General features: G+C 34.5%; 1 protein-coding gene across 1 annotated transcript; it reads right to left on the minus strand.

Moving 5' to 3' along the window:
• Positions 1–2098: 2098 nt before the first annotated feature.
• Positions 2099–16861, minus strand: LOC128998570 (ATP synthase subunit gamma, mitochondrial). The gene is made up of 6 exons (XM_054424764.1): positions 16719–16861; positions 10185–10356; positions 5006–5202; positions 4412–4549; positions 3408–3628; positions 2099–2524 (listed from the first exon to the last, which is right to left on the minus strand). Exons 1-6 carry the CDS (start codon positions 16754–16756, stop codon positions 2421–2423), a joined length of 870 nt encoding a protein of 289 aa, XP_054280739.1. The 5' UTR covers positions 16757–16861; the 3' UTR covers positions 2099–2420.
• Positions 16862–19161: the final 2300 nt, after the last annotated feature.

The following is a 19161-nucleotide window of genomic DNA, read 5'->3' on the forward strand; positions in this document are numbered from 1 at the left end:
ATCTCCCCGTGATAGCGGGAGATGTTCACGAATCACGATTTAGCTGTGATTGCGGATGAAAATAACAATGTCCACGTAATAACGGGAGGTATTCACAATTCTGCTATCGCAGGCAATTCTTTTGCATTTCTTTTCACCCTGCGACTCCTGGCTGGATTCGCCACTGGTCTTTAGACAAGACAATCAAAGACTCAGCAAGTGTCATCTCAATTTAAATGTTACATTTTCTGTCACATAATCAAGACGTTTGCTCCTAAACAAAGTTTGTGTGCCTCGTGTTAAGACTGACTGTAAAATTCCATTGGCACTTAGAAAAAATCCACAGTTGCATGGTGAAAGGGAGGCAAATTTAGGATTTGCCCCCCCCCCCCCTAGAAATATGTGTGGCTGCGGCCCTGCTTTGTTGATAGGGCTGCCTGGGATAAAGGTGAACCTGAACACATGATAAGGGGGATCACTTGGTAGGATGGCTCAAAAAAGCCAACGGGCACTGGGGCAGGAATATATGGAGTCAGACCCAAGGCGCAGTTTTACGTAAGCCTGAGGAAACTGGCCACTGTATTCCAGGCAGAAGTTGTTGCCTTGTCCGAGTGTGTTTGAAACTGGTCTGGCAGGCCACACCATATACATGAACTCGTGCAGCAAAGCAGCACTAATGGCACTTGACAGTTTTGACTTTACTTCTAAGGCAGTGTGGGACTGTCATCGGGCCATGAAAGCCCTGGGAGAGAACAAAGTTATCCTTAGTTGGGTTCCAGGACATGGTATTGCTGGCAATGAGGGAGCTGACAAGTGGGCAAACAAACAACCTGAAAGCCCGCTCATGGGTCCAGAACAGACGTATGGTATGCTTACAATACAGCACGGAGAGCTGTTCGCCACTGGATGGGCATAGAACATTGAGGGAGCTGGGATAGAACAGAAGGCAACATACAGTCAAAGAGAATGCTGCAGACACCTACCCGTGCGGTAGTAGCAGATGCCCTTAGGCTGAAAAGGAAGACCCTGCGGAAGGTGGTAGGCTTCATCAGCGGCCATTGGGTATTCCGTGGACATATAATCAAGATGGGGATTCAATTTGAAAGCCTCTTATGTAGAAAATGTGAAGAGGACGAGGAGACAGCCTTCCACGTGATATTCATTTGCCCAGCCCTACAAGGTCTGCGTATGAGATCCCGTGGCCTATCGTCTGGAGATCAAAGGGAAGAACAGGTTACCATAGTAGTCAATAGGTCTCATGGTTCACCAAGGACCTGGGATTTGACGGAGAATGAGGACCTGTGAATCAGAGTGCACAATAAGCTGTTCCAGCTGCGATGCAATCCCATGGTCACTTGTAAGCCTGGCCCTCTGTAACTCTGTAAAAAATTTAGCATCCCGAGCAAGGATTGCCACACAGGATTCTTGGTATGAACACCCCGAGTAAGGATTACCGCAATTGGTGCTCGGTATGAGCATCCTGTGTGAGGATTACCATCGAGCATCTTGTGGGAGGATAATAACACTTACTTCCCAGCCTTGTTACATAATAGGCTACTCTTTAACTATTACATCAGATTAAGATGTTATCAGTTCTTTGCACAATGTCTTTTGATAATTATATAGCTTATGTATTGTTGTCAAAATCAGTCAGAATTTTACTAATGTAACATTCACTAGACTCTCAAAACCACAATCAATAGGTTTTTACCATAGACCAAAGATAACTTAATTACCTCTAATGTTATTGCCCAGCAATCATAATCCAAAACTCAAGACACTATTATCAATTTTTTTTTATTGGTTTTTGAGGAAGCAAGATGTATTTTCTCAATTTGAACATTGTATGCAGTGTTTATTTTACACATTGTGTGTTAAAAATTACAGTTACACCTTAGGCAAAAGCGATTTGCAAGATATCAATTTACAAAATAGTGTTTGTTAAAGTCTATAAAACCTCTTTTTTTGTCCCCCTTTCCCTTTGTGAAAAATATAGCCTATTACGCTAAATGTTTTTTGAAAAAAAAAAAAAAAAACTCACTTCGGTAATAAACTGAATCCTTCAAACACCATATTATAACTAAAAACCATGTTTGCATGAGTAAATAATAGGACCGTCTTAAGTTTTAATATTTTATTTCCATTCAAATAACATTTGTGAACTCAATATATTATTTTAAAATTTGATTAATAGAAAAAAAAGTTAATTTATTTAATGTCATCCAATTTGATGTATATAAATAAATACTTAAGGAGAGTCACAGCTACTCTTGTTTATAAGATGTTATGTAGGGGTCTTGGTCTAAGAGATAGCTAGCAACACGCTTAAGTATTTTGATTTTGATTTGTCAACGATAATACAGGTGATAAGTGACTTGAGATTTCCTTTTCCACACCAAATAATATACAACTGCTACAGTGTAAGGATTGCTTCCTGGGGTTTAGTCGAGGGCAGCAGCACCGGAGATGATTTCAATCAATTCTCGAGTGATGACGGCTTGTCGAGTACGGTTGAATGTGAGAGTGAGTTTGTCAATCATCTCACCTGAAATGACCAAAAGTAAAATTATTTTAGGATCACATGAATACATGAACAATGGGAAAATATTGTAGTATTACACACAACAAATGCGAAGGTTTGCTGCCACAAAGGATACAAAAACAGCAAATAGCTAAGTCACCTTTTATTTGTTGATTTCCTTTAGATCTTGAAGCAAATAGCTATTCCAATATTAATTAAAAACATTTTTTTATATTTAAAAAAAAATTGGATAACTTTGCTATAAACTTAGACAAAAGCCCCTTGCTATACTTTATTTGGGCACATTCAGAAACTCATAGAATTAAAAGTTGCATCTTATGTTCAATCATGAAAATTGGGCAGTTTATTCTTGTTACGTTATTACAATTTGCAATTTCATTTTATTAGCAGCTACCTCTGTCAACATTACACATTTCAACCAGAACAAGTTAAAAATTATTGATTATCATCACCAGCTTACTAGAAAAGTGGGGTTTTTTACTTTCTTTAAAAACTACTTCATGTCCCTCAATATTGATCGATCGGTCAAAGGTCATGGCATCCCAAGATTGCACCTAAATCGCTCAAGGATCCACAGAGGAGAGAATACATTGTAGGAAATGTAGGCAGTCCAAGTAACTGTAGATCATCAACTCTATGATTGCACAGCTCTGAATGAGTTAAGGGAAAGCACTCTTGGAATAATTGCAACTTTCTCAGAAGGAGCTCATACACAGGATGCTGTACTTCATCTAGCAACTCATGTTTGACAGGCTCTGAGGCACCAAAAGAGGAGCGCAAAGCCCATTTGTGGCTGGCGTGCACTTGGGCTAGGTCCATCTCAATTCAATCAATTAAATCAATGGATGGTCAATACCAGATCAAAAATAATTCAAAAGTTATTTACCGGCATTCTTGCTAGCGTTGTCCATGGCAGTCATACGAGAAGACTGTTCGCTGCATGCACTCTCCTTCATACAGTAGAACAGCATGGAAGCCATGGAGAACTCGAGGTAGCTGCGAATAACTTCCTCGTCCAATGAGTCGTAAGTTCCCAGCTTGGGAGCAGCTGCTACAGCAGCAGCAGAGAACAACGGTATCTCGCTAGTGAGGTATGAGACAACAGACCTGGGAACAAATTCCCGTGCTTTACCACTAGACTAGTTGGCTACCAGAGACAGCTAATCAATGTAGAAAATAGATCAAGATTCTTGTTTTAAATGTCTGTGTTACACGTCTGTTGTTTGCTGCAAGTCTGTGTCAAAAAAATTAAAACCCTTGTAGGCTAAGTGTCATGCTTCAATCATACGTACTAAAACATACTTCAATATCAATGTAATTTTTTTTTATTTTTGAATATACTTTCAGATTTCAGACAACTAAACATTTACTTTAAAGGCTTATACCAATAGTTAATATTTTATTACATCCTATAGTAACTTTAAAAATCAAGTACTTTTATATTAGGGGTACAAACAAATGAACTATAAAAGAACTGATCACTCTGACTACTCGATATCTGGATTCGAACGTAGCAAAGATTAGGTTTATTTTTATCATTGCATAGTATTTTATTGACATTTTTGTAAACAACACTGCAACTCTGAAGTGCATAAGCGTATCATATAGTTCTGTACATATAATTTATCACAAGGTAATTGTTTGAAAACTTACTACATATTGGCTTAAATAATACATCAAGGCTGCACTTAAGTTTACGTCCTACACTTATTCGCATGAATATATCGATTATTTCATTCGATATATCAAGTTTGGTTAGTTAGGTTAAACCGAATGAAATAAAAGATATATCGAATAGTCTATATATTGATATTTTTCATTCAAATGAGCGTAGGACGTAATCTAAAGTTCAGCCTACATCAAATGTAGAAATTTTGTATGCTTTCTTACTTGAATCGATTGTATACAATTTTTCCAGTGGTGAAGTTAATGTCCTTTGTCTGCTGGGCGATTCTTGAGGCGTCCAGGAAAGTTGGTGGTCTTCGTCCGATTTCATTGCAAACCAAAATGATGTTCTTGCCATACAACCTAACAAAAAATATTATTGATTGCAGTGATTTACAATAAATCTGACGTTTTATAAAAATGAACATTGATAACTAAAAATTGCTTATTTAAAAGTACGCCAAAGTCCTGCTAGTCTTAACACAGATAATCTGAACAAGTTGACATTTTGAATAGACTATATTTAAGATTACTAAAGCAAACATATTGTGTCAGTTATGAAAGCTTATGTTTGTGAAACTCAAGTTTTACAATCAATAATTCAATAACAGCATAACTCACTGTAGCCAACAAGAAACCTTAGCAATGAAAAAAAAACATGTGGCCTCATGTGTCTATTTAAAACCAAATAGGCCTAATTTATTTAAGAAGAACTAATATTTTTATTTTCGCCCAGGATACAATCCAGGCAATATAAAAATTAAATCTTATCTTGACACAAATTAACATTATCCAGCCTTCAAATGACGAGAAACCTACCGCTGAAGGATAGCACGAGACTTGTCACCAATGCAGATTACGGAAGTGTTAGATGCATCAGCTGCAAGTTCGGTCCTGATAGCTCGGGACACCTGAGTATGGACGGCTCCACACAGACCACGGTCCGATGTCACTGCGATGATCAACTTCTGAGGAGCCTCTGCTTCCGCTGTCACCTCTGCCTTCTCGAAGAATTGCTATAAATAATTTAAGTTAGTAAATGCTAACAAATATTTTTTTTAATTCCAAAGGGGGACAAAAGCTGAGATCAGATATACTAAGAGGCGGTTCAAGAGTCACGGTTTATACTAAGTCCAAGCGCAAAATCCAGTTATAACCACCGTGGCGCCACGGCTTAGAAATCGGGTTCACGAGTACGAGGTTATCCACGCTCGGGCGCAGACAGATAAACTTCACCCATATTATGATAGGGATAATCCCGAGCGTAAAAAGTCGGCTTCATGAGTCCAATTAGAGAAAACCCCTGGCCAAAAATATAAACTTGTCGGGTTTACGAGTCATGGTCTAGTGCAAATAGGATAATCTCGGGCGAAAATAACAATGGTTTTGTACTTGAACTTAATGAAACCTGCTGGGAGGCAGGGGTTAGGTTGACATCATGTCAGGATTATCTCATTTGATCGATTATTGCTTTTTTGTTAGTAAAAATAATGTTATTTTGAATTCGCCATTAAATTCCGAACAATTTCATTACCCTCAATATAATATTTATTGTTTTAATTATTTTCTAAAACATCCAAAACATCATAAAAAGTTGCTGTTGACACATTTTAATTAATTACTGATTAAAAATATAATTAATAGCTCAACATATTTATATAAATTTAATTTGCAATTGAATTTCATTACGTAACTACTTTGTATTTATTTGAGCACTTTTACACCCTTTTATTTCAGGTGAATAACTGCAAAATAAAAATGGTTCCAACAAACATTGTTGTTAGGTTTGTCTAAGAATTTTTATTGTATAATTAATATAGATCAATTTATTTAGGTATCCACATTTAATTTCGTAGGGTTTTAATTATATGTTTATATTATTATGTTTATGATTTAACATTTTTTGTTAAAGACCTTGTCATATGATAATTTCTTAATATTTGTCATATCGTGTTTAACAATAAATTGCTTCAGTTTGCTGAGGTAAAAGATAAATTCTATAGTTAAATATAGCCTACAATACATTGTATTACGACGAAATAATTTTTATCATTATAACCTGTTTTCTTACACCTAAGATCTCTCATGCTTAACAGTCTGAGTAACCCAGTGAAATAAGGTGTCTACATGCTGAGGTATTGAAAAGAGTGTGAACTATTAACACTAACTAGGGTGTCTACATAATGCCATCTGATTTAGAAATTTCACTCTTCTACACAGTAAGTACTGTAATGAAATATTCTAATATAACTTAGCCACTAATGTTCAATATTTATTTGTTTCTCAATAAAAAAAAAATCTACGTCACCTATATTACAATCACTTTCAAACAAAAACCTTTACGTTTTATATTATTATTCTTTTACGTATGAAGGCCCCCCCCACGACTTCAGTTGTTCCTCCAACTTTAATTTTTAAACAAATTACTGATACATAAAAGATAATAATAAATCTTTGAAAATAAGTCATTTTAAGAAATGTTAAGAAATACAATAGTGTCATATACATAGATTGTAATTTGAATTTTCATCTTGCTTAACAATTTTGATCAAAGAATTCCTTTAGTGAGTAGAGTGGTTGGTGAGTGGAGTAGTAGTGGTGGTTAGTGAGTAGAGTGGTTGATTTGAGTTTCCTCTCCAAGTCTTTATTTCTTAAGATCTTCAAGTGGTTGGGCAGGCTATTGAAGACCTTTCGTCCCATTTAGATAGGCTTCCTGCTGTATTGAGTTGTATGGTGAGCTAGGAGAAGGTAGTCTGTAGCTCTTCGAGTGTTGTGAGAGTGAGAATCTATTCGTCTTGTAAGCTCACTCTGTTCAATATAGTCACTGCAAGGATATCACAGTATAGTTTCATATATCATCAGATATCATAGTATAGTGATATCACAGTCATGATTTTTAGTAATTTATATGCTTACCTGCAGCTTTCTGTAGGCTGAGATCAGCTAGTGTTCTTATAGCTTTTTTCTGAAGTCGCGGTATATTCTTGTAAGGTTCTGCTCTGTGGTTCCGCCCCAGACCACTAACCTATATCTTATGTGGGACTCTACTAAGGCATAGTATGCAGTCTTAGTTGCTTCCTGTCCTCCTATCCATTTAATTCTACGCATTACATAAATTCCTGATCTTATTTTGTTGCAAAGGCTATTCACATGTTCTGTCCAAGAGAGTTTAGCATCATGGTCATTCTCATGACCATTAGTTTGGACTGTTCATTGACAGTGATATTTGAAGCTTCAGTTGACTGTAGCTGTCTTCTGCTGAAATTTATTTTTGTAGTTTTTGTTGGATTTATTGCCAAGTCATTTTGAAGACAGGACGTTGTTGCTTTATTGGTTAGTTGAGTGATCTCTGAGTACAGTCCATGACTTGTATCATTCTTAATAATCAATGTTGTATCATCATCATACATGATGGGTTTGGCATTCTCATTATCAATAAAGTCTGTAAAGTCATAAATAGAAAAGGACCCAGAACCGAACCCTGAGGAGCTCCCCTGTTGGTTGTTTTTGAGCTAGATCTGAACGTATGTCTTGTTCCATTTAATGTTTTTTGTATTTCAACTATCTGTGCACAGTCTTCTAGTGTAGCTTGCTATTCAGTCACGGACTTTGCCTTTAATCCCTAGTAAGGATAGTTTGTTAAGTACAAGCTTGTGACCTACGCAGTCAAATGCCTTACTGTAATCAAGCAAAATGGCTGAGACATATTTGTTATCTTCAAGTTGGTCTGTAATGTGCTCTACAAAGCTTGCAATGGCAGTGATGGTTGATCTTCATTTCAAGAAGCCATGTTGATTTTTTGTTAGTAGTTGTTGATTCTCTAAGTGTTGTAACATCCTTTTGAGTGCTATTTTTGAATGTTTGGATAAAACTGATAAAGTATGTCTATTTGAAAATAATTGGTGATCTAATCTAATTTTAGTTTGCAAACATTACCAAGATTTGTTTAAACAAATTGTATTAAAAAGTACTGGCATAATTGTATTTTCCCGATTCAATGACATGTATGGAGTTAAAGTGTATTATTCATAATTCAATGATTAATACAGTAACTTTAAACTTTAGTATAAAATGAATTTAAGTGCAAGTCGACAACCTTTTATACATATCAGCCTATACCCTACCTTATATAACCTTTTATACCTGTATAATTATAACAATTTATGAACCAATCATTATGACGCAACGTCATCCTACTGTTTTGGGGCTCGTCGACCGCGAGCAGCGGCCCGGAAGATAGCCCATGTGGCTTTTGCCAACCTTCCAACAAAATTCCCCATTAATCCCTGCTGTTGAGCGATGGCCAGCATTGGTCTCGGCTAACGCTCCATATCGTGAACCCATTTTTTGGCTGTTGGTTAAAATTGGCCAAGATCAACGATAACCGCGGGCCACGAAACCCCTTACTAAAGAATGAACCGCCTCTTAGTTTCTGAATGAGAGCAAAATCATAACTTAGAAGTGAAGATGCTAAAAAATAATCTTACACATTCATAATAGGTATAGTTGATGTTATTGCCTATAGTTGATGCTCGCTAAGCAAGGACTTTTTTTAGACATCAATTTTATTTTACTTTTAATTTGATGCCACATTTTTGACAGTGCCAGACTATTGGATGCCGGATTAGTGGGCTTTTAATTTAGTTGACTGCAAGTTTATAAAAACACATACAAATATCAAGTACTTCTAACAAACCATTTAAAAAATGAGACACAGACTCAGTCAGTTGTGAAAAAACTACAAATGGAACTAAAAATAGTGATGTCCCAATGCCAAAACTAATATTATTATTTATCAGTAAACGTACCGTGCCGGCTATTTTTTTTATTTTCCTCGATAATTTCGATACACAGTTCCTAAGCTAGCTAGATTAGAAATGCAGTTATTTCACTGATTAATAAAACTAAAATAAAAGCTAATATTGCTTCTCCCCAGCACTATTGATGTAGGCTATTGAAAGTTGATACATGAGAAAGAAATGTAAAGCAGTTGCATTTCCAGTACAAATTAATATAAAATATCTGTTCAACTGAGAATTTTTAACTTTTGATTCCTTAAATTCTTCAAACGTAGGCCTAGTAACTAATTAATATGATGTAACTTATTCAGGAGATAAACATTCAAACAGTTTGTCATATGTTGTGTCCCTTCACTTAAAAGCATTTCAGACGAAATTCAAGGTTTTCATTAGTCAGTTTTGCCAAGCAAAATTTAACGGTATTTATCCGTGTTTCCTAACTACTATTTCAGATACACTGGTGTCTCGGCTGAAAAAAATTAAGATTACAAAAACAATAGGCTATTGTATTAATGTAAAAAAGATTAAAAGTGTCTATTATTATTATCATGGGAGAACTCTTTTCCTAAATTGTTAAAGAGCAGAGCCACTACAGAATGATCTAAACAAATGGATGAATTTAAACAAAATGTATTATGAATCAACTTAAATTGTATACTAGCAAGTATCTATAAAATTAAAATAAAGAGCTTCGAGCTATTAGACTACAGTGGCGGACCCAAGGCCCCCCCAGAAAATCTGAGAACCAACAAATTTGTGATGTGTTATAAATTTAAATTTCAAAAAATGATCATGTTTTTGTCTCTAAATTGTCTAAAACCAGGAGTGTTCAGCTCAAATTTTCCAAAATTAACCAGGGGAGGTCCGGAACCCCCTTTCACTGGGGACCCTCATAACCCAACTTCCCCCCCCCCCTCCCTGAAATCATACCCTGAATCCACCACTGTTAGACTATAGACTGCATATTATAAGATGCCTATTATGACTCTTTTAATCTGATGATGTTCTATTTAAAAAATTTAAAGAGAAAAGTAGATTTAGTCTGTTAGCATACCACAGAAACCCAGCCTATATGCAAGTTGCTAGCTTAAATCTTACAGATATTTATCCTTTAAGGATATCAGATCCATAGTAAACTGTTACTTCATTGAAAAATACCTGAAACAAAACTAAAACCCCTTTCAATGTGTTTGTCATACCTTAGAGCTTTCTCCGTATGGCCTAGCTTGGCGAAGATCACGCTCGGCTCTGCTGTACTTGGCAGCAGACACCATCTTCATGGACTGGGTGATCTTCTGAATGTTCTTGACTGACTTGAGACGCATAGAGATGGCCTTGAGAGTGGCCATTCCTCGGGTCTGTTGACCGCCACTGCAAAAAAAATTAGGAATAAAGATTGTATATTGAAATAACATATTTGAAAGTAACGCTGCAACTGAGAGCTAGGGTATAATATTTTATTAAACCGTTCTAACTTCACTTCTCTGAGTTTATCAAGTTCAAACAATGAAAAACAAAGGTAGTTACAATCAGCTGATCTTAACAGTTGGTTAACTTGGTCTTGTTGGCCAAGCAGTACCTTCTGCGACAGACTGATAAGTCTCAGGCAGACAACATTCCCTAATTTGTTCGTTTTTGTTGTTGTTGTTATGTCTGACAGGGGCACTCAGCTCTAGCCTACAACCATTTATCCACTTCAGGAGGCCAAAAGGATCGAGGCATCATCACAGAGCGAAAGCCATTAGGGATTAATGAGATTTGAACCCGGGGAGCTTGCAGACAAAAGCCCCACACTCTACCACTAGTCCATCTTGCTTCCCACCCCAGTATCAGTATAATGTTATTACTGGTCTTAATCTCAATGATTTTGTTCTTCTTCCCTTCAAGAATAATTTAATCAAATCCAAATGAGATTTCAAACTGTTTTTGGTGTATGAATATCACATCAAAGCTTACTATTTTGAGGAAATTTTAAGGTATTTCCAAGATTACTTAAAGATTCCTTGGCTGTGTCATTTAAAGAGAATGTAAAAAATATCATGGTCATTTTAATTAGATTTTAACTAAGTCCTATTTAAGAGAAAAACACTCCGTGACCCCACATTGGAAATATTTCAAAGCTTTTTTACCTCATATAATTATTAGTGTTCATATCAAACAACAAAACACGTTCAATAACAAGAGACAGTAACAACAACATTTTAATTAGAAGAGGTAATGGTGATTTTGTAAAGATGATAAAAAGTGTTGCTACTATGACAAGGAATGAAACAAGTCAGTCATTAAGTAAATGTTTTAGAACATGTTTATTAAATTTAGTTACTTTCTAGTTCTATTGAATCTCATTCTCTAAAAACCTTATACATTTTTACAAAATACCCCCAATAATAATGGGTTGCCCTTGATTGATTGATTGAATCAGTGCGGACCATGTCCCAGCGCACGTCAGCCCGAAATGGACTTGTTGTGCTTAAAAAGGTGCTCTTTAAAATCAGGTTTGGGTTTTGCATAATACCAAGAATCTCGTAGTATGAACAAAATTTAAAATATGACTTATCCTTTCTTGTATGAAATTTTAGTTGACGTTCAGTTATTAATGGATAAATCCACACCAATGGTGCGGTTGTATAAACCAAAAAAGTATAGTCACAACCTGTGTTTGTTTAGAATTCGTAACACACTTAGTGCCTATTGAAGCTGTTAACCTACCCAAGGCTGAAGAGGACAAAAACAGCCTAGTTTGCTTATCACCACTGGAAACGGCATGATTATATCCCGTGTAAAACACAATAATTGAACTGGTTTTATTTACAAACTTTGTCCATCCTAGGTCACAATTCAGCATGGTATGGTATGGCACGGTATGGTAAGATACACATTAATTAGGGAATTTTACAGTTAAATACACACATGGCAAAACTCAACAATCAAATAGCCTATAGGCCTACCCTATGTTGGACTTTAAAATTAGATTAAACTTGCATAAAAAGGTTAAGGGAATACTGTTTACTGTACCAGTTTATTAATGACAAGACCAGAGTAGACTGAGGCATGTTATCCAACTCTGGTATAGGTACAAAAGTAAAAACAAAATCTGTTATTACAATATAGTGATGTATACAAAACACGTCAGAAAGTGACTATAGTATCTAGAATATGTTAACAAGTTCTTTCTTATAGATGATCCCAGAATCACTAAAGCTACACAAAGGTCATAAAACAATATTTCATACTACAGCGACAAAATGGATGTTATAAAAATAATTCTATTTGATTTTTTCAGTTTCTAATTAAACACAAAACCTTAAAATATTTTATCTGTTATCTATAGGCTGCCTACAAGAAAATGAATAACATAGATACACATTTCACTTTAGGCTCATTGATTTCTACAAAACAAAAGTACAACACTTAGGGTAATCACATTTTTACGAAGGGCTTAGGGTATCTTGATACTTTATTTTATGTACCTTACTGGTAAGAGAAGATTAGAAACCAAAACATTGTAAGTAATGTGTAGCTATGATATGTTTGTTGACAAAATATTTTCAAAGGAAAAAACTATTCTTATAAATTCATGTCAGTTAACCTAGCTATATTCATTTGAATTGTGCTTAAAAAACTGTTTTATTGCAAGGGTTAAGTTGAGTTGTTTAAGTTTAGCTAAATGGGTTTGAAGGTTGTCCAAGCAACATGTCCTGAATAGACTCGAGTTCCACTATGGACTACATAGCCTAAAGTTATATGGGACACTTTGTGCACAACATACTGAACTTCATGGATTTTGCTAAGACCTTATGTTCATTTATTTAATAGATTGTGCCATTGATTTTAGCTAATTATCACTTTTGGTTTTATGTGCTGGATAAAGAACGCAACAGATGAATTTACTGCTTATAGCAATACTACCATGAGTCTCTAGGTTCGCTGCAAACTGTGTTAATGCATTTAAATACTAGAGCCTATGTTTAGTACCTACATGCTTGTTAGTAAGTTAAACAACTAACAAATACGCACAACCCCACTGAAATTTATTTTATTTTCTGCTGCACCAAATAAGCTAAACAACTTAGCTACAAATACAATGTCTATTTTCAGTCATGACAAATAGATTACAACCAGAACCTGCTCAACCCCTAAAAAATCCTAATCCAACTAGGTAAGGGTAAAGGTAAAGGGTTGCTTGAATCAGGCACATATTTGGCTTATTCATATTATTTGCCTCCTGGATTAATATTGATACAAAATGACTAGGTTATTGTACGTTACAAGTTACCTAGAGATAGCCTGCAATTAAGTTTCCCCCCTCCCTAAGGCCAACATATCCAGGCTATTGGTTAATATGTTGTAAGGTGGCATCGGCCAACTTGTTATCAGCTGTTAGTTTTCGTGACTATGTGCCTCACTAACTTACCTCAATCTTTGTTGACCAACAACTAACAAGTCGAGTTTTGGTGTGATTTTACTTTAGGTACCGGTAGGTATTTAGTTTACATTGTGATTATAAGTTGTAAATTTGTAAATGTTTGGTTTGGATATTACTTATTCTGCCTTGACTGAAATGTGAAATTACTTTTAGAAACTTGAGACACTATTTTTAGCTGATTTTTTAGAACTTTATTGGCTGTTTACCAACAACGAGTATCATGGTTGTGACTGCGACTTATCACTTTGAATCATATTTATTAGCCTAGTTGTAAATTTGTACATATTTAGTTTGTCAACTATTTATTGAGCAAATACTTACAAAATTTTTGGTTTTGGGTTATTACATTTAGACCGTTTTTGAAACATTTGGTCATAATGAAGAATCGATTTGATTGCCACGTGAAAGAGGCGCCAGCAGCATTTTATATGACACACTATAAAATATGTTTACACTATTTGTATTTAAATTTGACTTTTTAACTACTGTATATATATAAGGTTCATGTAGGGGAATAAATTTACTTTCATTTTATATAGTTGGAATTTAGGTTTTATGTGTTTGAAAAATAACATTCATGTTTGAATAACAAAATGAATTTAAAAATATATATATAAAGATTTAATAAAAGTCTCAAAGATTTATAGTAATGATCATTTTCCATGAACAATTCTTACTTAATTTAATTTCTAATGTTATTGCCTTTACGAAAATGTGTACTTTTACTAAATTTCTTGAGAAAAAAATATTTGGTTTTTGTTTGTAATTTGTAGCGCTAAATCGTGAAATTCACAATTTTTTTGTTTTCTGGTCGTAACATTCTAAAACAAAATCGTAATTGAAATATTTTTACATTTTCATGTAGGGGAATAAATTACAAACATTTTGTATACCTATCTTGAATTTCACATAAAGAGTTTTTGGTTCATGTAGCAAAGTTTTACTTTCAAATTTCCAAATTCAAAGACCAGTTGTTTATTTTTTTATAGGTAGGCCTACCTAATTAATACCTACTGTCCTAATTATTTATTATGTTACAATAGAGTCCTGCAAACTCGGCGTAATGTGGACTGGAAGGGTGCCGAGTTTGTGAAATGCCGGGTTATCAGGAAGTAGGGTTAAAAATAAGAACAATACATTTTTAAAGCTTTTTAACCAGCTTTTTTATTTATATTTATATTACAAGTCAGTATTAAGTCATCAGATATAGTACAACAAATCCTTGGTATGAGTTGCTAATGATTTGACTTGAGCTTGTTTGAGTCCATGTTTAACTCGGACTCAAAAAATCACTAAATTTCTGAGCCAGGTGATGGCCGAGTTATCCAGACTGCCAGGTTATCGAGTGCCGAGTTTGTGGGACTCTACTGTACCATTTTTAAACTCTTCATTTCATTACGAACAATTCAAGTAGGTATGGACAGTTCAATAGGTTTGCTCTGTTGGTTTGGTTTAGGCTACACAAATTTTTGAAAATATGACTGCAAATTTAGCAAAAATGCCTTGCCACTACAGAGTTTGCCCATTGGCAGTTGGAGGGTTAAAAAAGTGAAGATTGGACGTGATAGATTTGACAATGGGACTGTTATTTGAAGCAAGATCGCTTGCAAATTACATTCATCTCCAGACCATGTTTCATGTCAAACATAAACCATATTTTCAGGAGAAATCTCATTTAAATAGCCTAAGAGCCTTGCTTTTTAGACCTACCCCTAAGCACAGAAAACGTACTACTATAACCCAGAATGCCAACCGCATGGTAAAAAGCATTAAGTGTTTTGAGAGAGCTTTGCTTGTCAATCCGTAGGCAGGGCCACCAGCGTTGCTATGCTATTGCATGGCAACGCTGGTGGCGCTGCCTACGGATTGACAGGCAAAGCTCTCTCAAAACGCTTAATGCTTTTTACCATGCGGTTGGCATTCTGGGTTATAGTAGTACGTTTTCTGTGCCCTAAGTTACAACCAGAGTAAGACGCTTTGGGACCTTCTCGGTAATAGGGTACTGAACTTATACTTCTTATGTTATATTGCATTTTATTACATTATTTTGCCTTATCTACCAAAATTAGACTAAGTTATTTTAAGCACTTTTTACATTTGGCACTTTTGGGGGAAGCACCTATGTCACCCTGAAAATCAAGAAAAATGCTAGAAATGGGCAATTTTAACTTAGGTGCTTGAAAACTTTTTTTACTTTAAGTAAAAAGTATTTTTCTCATTATTAAGGCCATCTCAAACACTTTTTTCCTCTTCCACTTTTTCGGCAAACACCTAACTTAATTTCACTAAAAAAAAATGCAATTGAAAATCGTGAAAAGCGTTTACTAAGTTATCACTTAGTATTGACACATTAGACAGGTAAAATGTGTCAATAACTTAATACCTAGGCCTACCTACCCTAACCTAATCTTGGTTTACCCAGAATCGGTCATTTTCTGCACTTTGCTAGCTGAAGCATGGGTTAGGTTGGATCAATTAGGTTGGGTTCTAGGTTAGATTAGGTTAAATTAAGTTAGGTTGGATTATATTAATTTGGTTTAGACCTACCCAAAAACGGGTCATTTTTGGCACTTTGCTATCTTTAACGATTTTCAAACCTGGTTTTCCAGGTATAAAGGCATTTGCCCAAAAAGTTTTTGAAATGGACTATAAATAGTCCTAGGTTAAGTTACAAGAAAAAGAAATAATAAAAAAAAAAAAATTTTCAAGCCCCAATATTAATTGATTTCTAGTGCTTTTCCCGAAGTTCAATTGCGATTTTCAGGGAGAAATTAGTCGGTTCCGTAAAAGTGCCAAAGGTAAAAAATACTTAAAATAGCCTAATTTTGGTATATGAGGTAAAAAAAAATGCTTTAGTTACCACTGTTCAGTACCAAGTTCAGTATTACCACATTCTCTCCTATTTAAACCTTTGATAATATAAAATCCAATGAGTTGAAACTATTGGATATGATACCTAAATGATGGACCCGATACCATAGTTACATCTTAACCTTATGCATAGATATAAGGTCTAGGCCTAGACCTAATGGCCCATACTAGGCTAATAACCAATAGAATTTAGACTAGTAAATTTAAATCACGAGGAATAGAAATATTGGAGTTTATTATGATTTATCTTTATCAAAAGATTGTTAAATATTAAAAAATCGTTTAGCCTAGGCCTACATAACTTAAGTAAATTTAGAGGAAAAGAAACCTTCAAAATGATATGACCTCTAAATTATAAGTAGTTTAGCGTGAGTTCAAAGATTTACTGACAGCTATATTTGTCCAACATAAAAATTTAAATCTTGAATATACTTACTGGAACGGCTGTAAGATTAAAGTTGATCTGCTAAACATCTTAAATTAATTAAATTCTAAGATGCCGAAGTGGTCTGCTTGTAAAGAGGTCGGCGGAGGGGCTCCTCGGCTCAGGGTTTCGTTCGGAACAGACCATTAGACCAGAGCGGACGTAAGCCAATCAGCTGAGCTGAATTCTAGCAGTTGAATTGGATTACTATTTTTTTTCTTTTGTGTTTAATGGTTGGCAGGCTTTATTAAATGTCATGTAGTTTTTTATTTTCCCTGTTGTATCAAAATACATACTGTCGAACTGTATACGAACAAGGAAATAATTTAATAAACTTGCAAGACCATACAGCATATTTTTCATTGGCTTAATATGGTTGATTTCCGCTCGTTCTAAAATGTTTTTATTCAGATTGAAAAATAAGTCGTTAAGTGAAAATAAAGTACTATAGTTTTTTTAATTCCTAATCATTAAATTACAGTGGTAATCTGTCATAACCCTTTCTGTGCATTAAAAGCATTAGTAATTAAAATATGGATTAAACATACTTCTTTGTTGATTTATCGTCATTTTTATATCAGCTAAGGGTGGTTTTAAGGTTACTTATGTACAGTGTATTTAGTTTCTTGACGCTTAGCAATTTTAAAAATATTAAAATTTAATACAACAATCATTTTGTGCAGTACAGATTATCCTCTGGTATCAAAACTAGAGAATCACAAAGTTGTAAATCCACCACAAAAAAAGAGAGAACGATTAAGTTCACGTCAGTGCACTCCAACGTCTCCAACATGAAACACAATAATTAATTTAAATCTGGTTTTAGATTTTATAGCATGATACGGAGTCTCCTTACAATCATACAATCAATAATGGAAGGTAAGGTGGTGACATTGACTTTTGATTTGTTATGGTTATGATAAACTAGGTTTTATATGTACAATAATATGAAACATTAGACTCCTATTTTTGCCAACAGATCAATAATAACAGAAACAACCAATAATAGTATGACCATTGACTATGACTAACCGAAGAGCCCAAAATGGCCAAATGTGCTCGTATGTATGAGGCTTGAGTTACCATGGTAACCGTTTCCTATGTTGTTTGTTTGATTTTTAATGAGTGGAATATGATTCTTGATATAATTCCTAAAACTTTTTTGAAGACAACAATTTAAAGAGCTCCAAATCAATGTAAGCTTACTTTTTAATCAGTAAAGATAATCTGGAATATTGTACATACAATTTATTCAAGAATCAAACCAGAACAAGATTAGTACATGCATGACAACCAAGTAATTTTGTCTTATATTTATTGTTCAACTTTTATTTTTTAATATCACATGGCTTAAAATAAAACGTAGTTTGAAATAAATATTAATATTTATTCCGTTGAATGTCCAGGAAGCCATAATTTTCTCAGGATTTCGGGGGGAGCAAAATATCTTGTTCCAATGCCCATGAAAATAACCCAACCTTTTTTTTGTTTTTTTTTTTTGTATTATGTTACGCTCTTTATTGATGATTATATGATAATATAAAAATTCAACCGATCTATTTTGCAGGCACTGAAATATTTAAGTCTCTACATAGCTTAAATAATTGGTATTACTGAACTTGTACTACTTATGTTATTTTAAGCACTTTTTTCCTTTAGCACTTTTGGGGGAAAAGACCCTGAAAATCGCGTTTAAACATCGCGAAAAGCGTTAAAATATCATTGATTTTAGCACTTAAAAATTCTTGTTTTTTTTTCTTTTCATGTGTTTTTCCCTAGGCCATTTCAAACACTTTAAATCCTTTGGACACTCTATCGGCAAATACAGTTTTTACACAGAAAACCAGGTTTAAAAAGTTGTAAAAAGTGCCGAAAATTACCGATTTTGAGTAAACCTAGGTAGGTTAAGTTAGGTTAGTATTGAGTTATTGACACTTACCGGTCAAATGTGCCAATATTTATAGTGATTTATAACGCTTTTCATGATTTTAAAACCCGTTTATCGGTGTGAAATACGTGTATGTGGAAAAAGTACAAGAGGCAAAAAGTGTTTGAAATTGCCTATACAGTATAATAAGGAAAACAGGTACCATTAAAAGTAAAGAATTTTCAAGCGCCTTAAAATCGCTGATTTATACTTATCACTTTTCTCGATTTTCAGGGTGAAATAGGCGTTACCCCCAAAATTGCCATAGAAAAAAAGTGCTTATAATAGCCTAATTTTGGTAAATAGGTAAAATCAATAAATAAAACCAAATAAATTCAATTAATTAATTAATTGGTAAATTCAATTTAACATAAATAGTATAAGTTCAGGATTACCCAAATAGTTTAATAATTTAGTGTTTATGGGGGTGGGGCACCAGCCACCCAGGCCCACTCTATTGTCACCTATATTGAATGTTACCTACTTCTTTTCCAACAGCATAAGAAAACATTAAATCAATAAAGTAAT

The sequence above is a fragment of the Macrosteles quadrilineatus genome, unplaced genomic scaffold, assembly GCF_028750875.1.
Source record: "Macrosteles quadrilineatus isolate MER2022 unplaced genomic scaffold, UCM_ALF_1.0 Scaffold_7__1_contigs__length_78375512, whole genome shotgun sequence".
In the NCBI taxonomy this organism is placed as follows: domain Eukaryota; kingdom Metazoa; phylum Arthropoda; class Insecta; order Hemiptera; family Cicadellidae; genus Macrosteles; species Macrosteles quadrilineatus.

What these genes read in the sequence shown, in the direction of transcription:
- LOC128998570 (XM_054424764.1), bottom strand. Translation starts at nt 16,756, where the DNA reads ATGTTTAGCAGATCAACTTTAATCTTACAGCCGTTCCA. An exon ending in CATACGGAGAAAGCTCTAAG is followed by an intron (nt 5,203 to 10,184) that starts GTATGACAAACA and finishes AATTATTTATAG; the next exon opens with CAATTCTTCGAGAAGGCAGA. An exon ending in CAACGCTAGCAAGAATGCCG is followed by an intron (nt 2,525 to 3,407) that starts GTAAATAACTTT and finishes TGGTCATTTCAG; the next exon opens with GTGAGATGATTGACAAACTC.